Source organism: Cariama cristata, unplaced genomic scaffold, assembly GCF_000690535.1.
Source record: "Cariama cristata isolate BGI_N322 unplaced genomic scaffold, ASM69053v1 scaffold3103, whole genome shotgun sequence".
NCBI lineage: Eukaryota > Metazoa > Chordata > Aves > Cariamiformes > Cariamidae > Cariama > Cariama cristata.
The window spans coordinates 63,405-72,775 of NW_009607625.1; the positions used below are offsets into that span (position 1 = coordinate 63,405).

A 9,371-nucleotide genomic window follows, 5' to 3' on the forward strand; every position below is an offset into this window, starting at 1 on the left:
AACTTTAAGCCTTTTCCTACAGTGGACATGAGTGCACCTTTAGTGCTCCTCTGTATCAGTATTCTTCAGTTTTACGCAGCACTTAGCCTAGATTAAGCAGCAATGTTTTATGTCCCATAAAAAGGAAGCTATTTCTGCCGAAAGGAAATACCTGCATAGAACAGAGGAAGACTGCTTATGCCGTGGCTTTCAGAATGTAGAAGATCAGTTTATACCATATTTTGTGCTTGAAAAGTTCCGGTCCTTCCCATTCCTAAGATTAAGATTTCTGTATAAGATGTATATATATTCATATGAAGACAAAACTTTCTGGTTTAGTTCTGTTTTTCTAGACATTTCTAACTTTTAAAAGTAATTTTGAACTTTAATCCTCTCTGTCAAATCACCTGCAGCCCCTCCTATTTTTCTGTTGCCTGTACACTATTTTTAACTTCCCCTGCTCTCTCAGTGTTAATGAAAAATGCTGTTTTACTCAAAGCACAAAAGTTTGGCTTAAAAACTGTCAGAAAGAAACATGAATATTTCTAATTCAACCCCTTTCAAAATAATGAAGACAGACTTGTTTTCATGCATCTCTCCTATTTCCTTTCCTTGCAGATGAAACTCATTGCGTAACTCAACCCAAAATACTGAATATCCTCCAAATTATGTTTTTGAAGACTTTATCATTAATTTAAAAATGTCATGCATCTCTAGTATTTAACTATGTTTCTGAAATTAACTTCACACTAAAACGCCAACCCTAATAATGTCCTCACTAAATACAGCATATCTTGAATTATCCATAAGCACACATATCATCAATAACATGAGTATATTTTTTCTTATCACCATAATGTTTTCTTGTCCAAAACCTGTTCGTTTCTTTTTTTTAAGTACAGGGCTTTTTATTTCATTTACTTAGTGTCGAGGATTCCTCACAGCACATGATCTACTCTCAGAAGAAACGTTTTTTTCTGAATTACATAATGTATCTGCCTATGAACAGCAAAAATCCTATTAACAAGTCTGATCTTTTGGAAACCTCTCATGGTGGTCATGTTTTAAATTTGGGACATTTTTTATTTGCCTAGCAGACCACAGGAATTTCGAGAGTGAAGCTGAATGAAACCATGGAAATTAGTCAGGTTAGTCAGCCGCTGATCGGTTACATGCATCAGTTTATGTTAACTATGAAAAGCACTGTACATAGCCTTTTTTTCCTTACAGAACAGCTTCATCTGTATTGTAGAATGCTATACTGCAAGTGTAAATAACCGTTAATTCAAAGTAAAGTAATTAATTAAAATCTAAAGTCGACCAATATTATTTTTATTAGCAAGCAATCCACAACAGGAAACTTACTTGTCTCCTATTAGGAAGGTTTGAAAGAGTTTTTCAGATTTTGCAATCACATTATGATTTGGAGACCTCAACTGTAGGCAAACTTGCTATGAAAAATTGAATTGATTTAGGAAATAGCATAAGTGTAAAGGGAGTGCCTGGGCAAAAGAAAGTCATTATGTTACTGTACCCATTCCACTTCAGTGCAAGCTACCTGGAAATTTTTTTCCCCTCAAAAAACTATGCCTGACTGCGGTAAACATCACTCAGTGTAGCACTGTAAAACCAGATTCTTCTCTTGTTCACACCAGTGAAACTCCAAAGAAATGGATGATAGGCTATTCTTTATTTTGGCTTCTGTCTCTGTACTGTGGTCCTGATCACGCAAACCTTACATACATGGTTAATATCCTTTATAGCCCCAGTGATCCTCAAGGCTGAATGGTCAATGTGGTCACATAGGACATTTGTGAATCTTCTGACAATGAAAGTCCAAAACCACTGAATGACAAGTTGGCCACAATTAAGGCGGTGGGATTTTTGCCTCTGAGTTCCGCAGAGCTAGGATTTTGTTCCATGTTTTTACATTTTCCTTGAAGTTCCTGGAACAGTGCTGTAGCAATAATATACCTCAATCAACATCTATTATAAATTTCCCAGCAATCTAAAGTTAGTCCAATTACTGGAAACATGGTGCCAGAGAACACAATGAAATTCCATTGTTACTCTGAAAGAGTTTTGGTTCATTGCTTAGCTACTTATTTGTAGAGGAAGTAAGCTCTGCTTTTTAAGTATATTAATAAAAACTACCAATGATCTTTCTTTATTACAGCAGTGCTACATTTTTTTTTTGTGGAGTTGCCTCATCCAAATGTTTCTTGCAGTGAAGAAGCATAAAGAACAATTAATATATTATTAGAACTTTGACTTTAACAAGATTACTTTATAGTACTTAAACAGGATAAATATTAAATGTGGGAGCCATGGCCATGTATTACTGAAATGCATAATATAATTTCCATAGGGCAATATCACATTTGCAAAAGCTGTTTCAATGAGAGTCAAAATAAGAAGCTAGCATTTGATAACATTTGGAATTTTCATTTATTAAACTGAATGAGAAAATAGAATTAAAATTTGTGATGAAAATGACCAAAAGTATCCATAAGAAAAATAAAAAGCTTAAAATGCAAAAATGCATAAGTAAACACAGTACAACCTCTAAAATCAATGCTGATAATTCTTGTCATCATATGCGTTATGTGTGGGTTCTGTTTGTTTTACTCTAATCTCCTCAAGAAAAGAAATTACTTGGAAATTTTAGCTTTTTTTTAAACAAAATTTAGCATCTAGCACTAAGGCTGCAGAAAAGAACATGAAAATGTGAGCTGGGTGCATTTAAAGCTTCAGACACCAGAAGGTAAGTATAGAATAATCAAGAGTTTTAAAAGAAGGGTGTGACTTGACCCAGTTTCATATTTGTGTGTGCGGACTTGATTGTTGAACGTTGAGGACTGGCATTAATGTAAAATAAGATTTAAAAGTAACTGTAATAACCTAGTATCAGATGGAGAGTGTTCATAAACTAGCAAGTGATTAGGCATTGGAAGCTGCGTACCTCGTCTAGCCATGTTTGAAAACACACAGGTGTGAACCTGTGCTATTGCTGAGTGACAGCAATTTGTAGAGCAATCTGATTTACTGCTCATTTACCTGTGAGGAAAGGAGAATATAAAAGGCTATCACTTCACGTAGCTGTTTTCCACTGAATTTACATACATATGTGCTGATATAAGATACAAGGCAGAGAAAGAATCAGGGACTCTTTGTGGACAAAGCAAAAGCTAAAGCAGAAATTTGGTTTATCAGTTGAAACCTGCCATTTTATTTATTCTGGAGTGTTGTGTAATGATGTCCCCTGGCCTTTAATGGTGTAGTAATAGTAATCAGTAAGAACGACGTATTCTGCATTCTAATAACAGTTCTCAAACTGCAGCTCTGAGATAATTTAGTTTTTACCTTCTTGCCTTTTTACTATGTGAAATAAGTATTCATTTCTCTATCTTATGGAGATTGTTGAGGGATGTGGAACATAACTGTAAAATCTTTCACATGAAAGTAATTACATTTCTTTAATAAGAACTGACTACTTGTTAGGTATCTGCACTATTTATGAAGCACTTTGACATTGAACAGAACCGTGTGTGGAGCTGCATAATTATGAGTAACATATTCCTGTCCCCTTTAATGTCTCTTAGATGATGGTCCAATAACTTGCCAACACAGTGTGCAATTCTCAAAAAGCTCTGTAGCTTAACAACAACAACAACAAATCCTTAACTATACTGTTTAAGGCAGGGTTTTCAACTTCAAACCATTTAGGCATTTTTATGTGGGCAACAGGAAAGCTGTTCAAATTCAGCTGGAATAAGAACAGTGTTCACTGACCTTTACTGACTGAATGCTTCTTCTAACAAGGAAACTATTTAGCTCCTTTTACTCACACAGTTATACGTGTGGGTGGAAGAACTAGCATTTCACATTAACCGAGGTAGTCTAACTCTATTTAAGATCTATCAAAGTCTTGACATGCATTTGCTTGTTGACACTCAATCCTATTTAACAATGCATGACAAGAAGAGTAGTATTACCGACACAACTACTTTCTCAGCACAGAATTAGCTCAACAGATAGCCAATACCAGACACATACTGAACCACAAGTGAGGTTACTGGACGTTAGTAACAAGTGCTGTGTATGATTAAGGTGTCATTTTGAAAGGACTGCAGGGAGAAGCAAACACTTGTGACTATTCATATGAATAGTCCTCAGTAAGCATTGGCATTGTCAAGAGCTGATTGTAAGGACAAGACCCTTACTGTAGAAGTAAGGTTAGAAGTTGCAGGAGTGTATCAAACAGGAGCAGATACTGATCCATAGTGATCTATGCGGACAGTTAAAACCAATGCAATGTCTCCATCCCAGCATAGCAATCACTGCATGTTGAGGAGTTAGGGGCATCAGCACCCATTCCTCAGGAGCTGCATGCATCCTTTACTGCACTAAGGTCTGCACTGCAGCATCAGCCTTCACTAGCAAATTTATCCCAGAGTTCCTAAACAGGAATAGTTGAATATGAAGTAACCATTTTTTAGTCACTTCTATCAGCCAAATCCAGTCTTTCCTCTATAAAACACAATTTCAAAGGAGCATGACAATAGTGACTGCTGAATTTCGGTGGTGACCTCAGCATCAGATGACAAAATTGGAGAGGAATTTTGAAGAGGTAGGGATGAGAAGGGGATGAAAATACAATAGCAGGTAAAGCATTTGAAGGAAAAAAAAAAATGATTATGTGATCCTCCCCTCTACAATCACTTGTATACAAGTACACATTATCTACATTACATGAGAACTCAGGAACTTCAGAGGAATTAAGACTCTTTGGCCCCAATTTTTTAAACACTGTACAGAAAGTAGACCTGTCCCTAAAGCAGTTAGTTTTCGATATGAATAGGCAACAAAAATACAAAATCAACGGGTGAGAAAACACAGGCACAAGGAAGCGACATGGCTTGAGCCAGGTCATGCAGAAGGGCACAAGTAGACCTGAAGACAACCTTGGGTCTAAGACCTGAAGAGAACTTTGCTTTATTTCCTGTGATGTATCTATCAAACCATGCTAACCGGATACTAATTACTATTCTACTCATACACTGGGAATATTAAATAATTGTACTCATCTTTGCTTCATCGTGATTATCTTCAAAATACACAGCATACTTCTCAAAAAAAAAAAAAAACAAACCGCAAAACATCTTGAAGATGTTTAAAGAGTAACAGCCAGATCATAATTGTCTTGCTCACACATGTAACCATTCCACATATGTAAGACCATACCAATGTGACCATTCAGCAAGTATTTGGTATCTTTGGACAGAACGTGCAAAAACAGAGCACAAAGTAATACTGCAGTATACTGCATCTTACTTATCTTGCACAAAGAAGGCATAATAATTACTGTACCATAAAAGTACTGGGTGATAAGGAGCTTTCAGTGAAACAACAAGTAATTCCCCGTTTTCTCTGTTGCTCATAAACCTTTCGTGTATACAATGCGCAATATTTCAGTAGTTGTGTGGACTGTTTTGCTGATTTTTCAGTCAAACCAGCAGTTACTGATAACACACTTCAGGACAGGGATTCAATCCAAACTGGCCTACTAGAAAATGCCAGCTTTCGAGTATCTGAATTCCTGTGGCCTAATCCTGCTAGTGTTGAAATCAACAATATTTCAAGCCAAGCTTTGTAACTATTTTTGCAATTGCTTTCCTTAAAATAACCACTAGATGTCTTCAAATTTCTTTCCCACATCTTGACATAATTTAGACATAGAAATCACTTAAAGCATTAGCAACAACTGGAAAACTATCCAGTTTTAACAAATGAATTTGAAAGTCAAAGTCACTTGGATATTATATTTCCCTTCCCTTTTTGTTTCCAGTACTTTGTATTTCACAATTATGTTCTAAGTGTTTTTGTCTCCTTTCTCGCCATGGAAAGATTTAAATAAACTGTATAAGGCCTTACTAGATGGAAACAGTAAACTGATGTAAAAGAAGTCTTTTCAAACTAACGAAAAAAGTAGATTGACAAAGACAATAGTTGTTTTTCCTTAAACCCTTTCCAATTATAGTTACTAGAGATGCTATTTCTAACAGTGGTAGGCAAACAGTTTTTGAAGACAAAGTATGACCTAAAGTCAGTGCTAATTTTTTGGCACCACTCGGTCAAATATATAAACATACATTTAACTTTAAACATGTTAAGTGGCCTGACTGACTTCTGTTTGGATACAGATCTAAATTAAGAACTCTAATTCTTGATTCAAACCATGCTCATGAAAGAGTGAAATAACTTTTTAGAACTATGATATAATGTAAATCTTGTCTGAATGCTCATTTTTTAAAATAGGAGGCAGAGGTTGCTTTATTATTTGAAGCAAAAGTATTCAAAATGGAGGATTAACACCAACAGGCTATTCTTGGCTATTTTCAAGTTTTCTTTAACAACCAAACTGCAAGCTTAACTTTTCACAAGAAAGCTTTCCTCCATAGAAGGGCCTTTCTATTCACACTATAAAGGAAGATAGAATAAATCCTCAGGGACTGAAGGCCAAATTCTAAAACATGATTTTTATTTCTCCTCCAAATATTTACTTCTTGTTCCAAGCTCAAAAAAACTAAAAAAAAAAACTATGTACCTAATGATTTTGTTGTGGAAAGCAATAGGACAATGCCAGTGACTTTGGCCAGAGAGGGATTAAAAGTTAAGTTCACACCTGCCTGGAGACCTCAGGTAAATCTTAGGCAGCACTTCAGTTCCACTTAAATTCCTAAACTACAGGTTAAGTAGGACTTAAGTGGTGCAAAGGCTTTGGGATGGCTCTCTGCGCTGGGGTGAGTTCACAGTAATGCACAAATAAATGGGAAAATGTATATCTTTTACTAAGCAAATATATTTTGTGGCTATATTTTCAGTGCCAGACCTAATGTGACATTACAACGATTGAGTTATTCACAAGGGCCATTTGAGTAAGGCTTATTTTCTGGCACTTCGTAAATAGCTCCTTTTGTATTTAATGCTTTTTTTAAAAAGTTTTCTTCAAGTGAAGCACATAAATGAGAAATCATTCCATGTAAATTTATGTATGTTTCTTTGCCAGTAAGGAAGAGAAAGACGTGTATTCTCTGGTTTTATTAACGATATTTATTCATGACAAAAGCAAAATGCTTCCTCTTTAATGGGGAAAATGAAAATAGGTGGTAGCATATTAGTAAGTCAAGAATGTATTGTCCAAAATTGCTTTGTTTGTAATTCTTGATTCAAGTCCTGTATTCCCACACAATTCAGCTTTAATCTAGCATTCAGGTAAGCAGGAGCATAGGCTATAGTGTACTTTATTTGATCTGAAGACACCGTAAGTGATGTATCGTGAATTTTATCCTTGTGAGAGATATAACACAATGTCTACACACTATGCAAGTCTCCCTTCAGCTCCAAAATGAGACTGATTGGTATTTTTATTTTAGATATGTAGTCTGTCGTAATCCTGTACAAAGACATGAATTCCCTCCTCACGTGATGATTCTTCAACAGATGCCCAACACAAAACTTCCATGAACTTTTACAATTTAGAAATAAGAGAAAGGTATCTGACTTTCTTGTCTCCCGCAGAGGCAGTGTATGCCCCAGCTCCACTTTTCTTCCCAGTTGCCAGAAATTTGACTCTATTCTCTAAAGTCTTCCTAGTAAGAGCAAAAAAATGGAAATGAGATTTCAAATGCCTATTGGCATTATCAAAAGTACTGTAATATGGTAATAAAATTACCCTGAAACAAAAGAAGGCAAAAAGAGATGTTAACTGTTAAAGTAGTTCACCCCATCTTCTTTTCTACCTGTCCTCTAAGGTTCACCAGTTGTATTTTAATTCATGTATTGTGCATGCCTGCTTGTTTCTTTATTACCTAGGGCAAACGATACATCGTAAAAGCACATTCTCCTTGTAGCTGCTCGGTACTATCTGCAGACTAGTTTATCTTCACGCCAAAGATTCTGTGTAGGAGTCCAGGTTATAGGTTTTTGGGAATTAAAGATGTAAATTGCTAGTAAGTGATTTCTTATAGTTTCTCAAATGACAGTTTCTTCAGTCCACAGTAATTGCTGTTTTAGACATTATTTCCAAAATACTCTGGCACACACCTAGCTTTATTTCCAAGAATAAATGCCAAGAATACTTAATCACATTTACAACTTCATGAACGTGGGTAACATTCCTTACCTTCCTGAGTGCTTTTTGAATCAGGAGCTTAAAGTATTTTGGGATGATCTTAATACTTTGCAGTTATCAAGAAAGGCATAAGGATATGGATACATTATTTATAAGTGGGACAACTACGGAGGTCACTAGACCAACAAGAAAAATTTCCAAGATTTCATAGAAATTGATTTCTGTACTTCATTCTCAGAAAAGCTCTGTAAACATCTAATAAAATCAAGTAAGTGGGAGAAAATATTCTGATCTCCACATTAACACCACTACTTCCTGTGGTTTTCAAGCCATGGTCCAAAGAACCAGTGGGTCTGCCTGCAGTCCTCCTGCAAATGCTTCGCACGGGATAACTTAGAAAACCAAGTCCCCTTTCAGCATATTCAAACAATTTGCATCGGATTCTGTGCCTCCACCGGAAGACTGTTAGGGGTCCTTCAATCATGGAAGTTTAAAACCCACTGCCTACTTACCAAAGTCACGTTAGGGATGAATACAGCTCATACCTGTGTATTTTTAGGATTTTTTTTTTTATATGTCAGTAATATCTTTTTAAGAAAAAACACAGGCCAAAGCACATTTCAATGCAGAAAATCTTCAACAGCTCTACCTTTGAAAATCTGAATTTTCATACACTTGCTCCAAAAATTAATTTCCTTTCAATTAGAAATAATTAAGCACACATATATTACCAAACAAAACAATGACATAATGCATATGACATATAATATTTATGAGATTAAACATCAAATAACTGGCTCAAAATGGAAGATGTTTTTAAAAAGCCCTCTAGACACAGAGATGAGAAGGCAAATGTCCTAGTAATTTAGTACTGCAGGCAGCACATTACAAACTGGTTGTCCACCAGCCATCAAGAAGAAAAAAACCAAAACAACCACCAACTGTACTTGAGTTTTTCCAAAGTAATAAATGTAATTGATATATTCAAATTGTGCAATCTCTGAATTCCAGCAAAGTACAGTTTCCCAGTAAACGCTGCTTCTGGAATCCTCAGTGAAGTGCTATGAAGTACCATGCTGTTAAGGACATTTATTTTTCCAAATACAACCCCACCTTAATTCATTTGTAAATATTTCCCAACCCCGCTAATAAGCCAAGATGTATTTATAACAAAATAATCTTATTTCCAGTGAAAGACATACAAGACTTGGGTTAGTCATTTGTATCTATCAGGCCATACATTTAGGAAACCAGTTAA

The 9,371-nt window shown here is 35.6% G+C and overlaps 1 protein-coding gene across 2 annotated transcripts in view; it reads right to left on the reverse strand.

Moving 5' to 3' along the window:
* Nucleotides 1-9,155, reverse strand: part of PDE5A (phosphodiesterase 5A, cGMP-specific) — a 53,696-nt gene extending 44,541 nt beyond the window's left edge. The window contains exon 1 of one of the 2 annotated variants that reach the window (XM_009696786.1): nucleotides 9,003-9,155. Coding sequence is in view for 1 of the 2 variants with exons in the window: in XM_009696785.1 (XP_009695087.1) it covers nucleotides 3,828-3,859 (32 nt within the window). In the remaining variant the exon portion in view is untranslated. Of the gene's footprint in view, nucleotides 1-3,827; nucleotides 3,860-9,002 lie in introns of those variants that run through there. The other variant, XM_009696785.1, reaches the window with a different exon arrangement.
* Nucleotides 9,156-9,371: the final 216 nt, after the last annotated feature.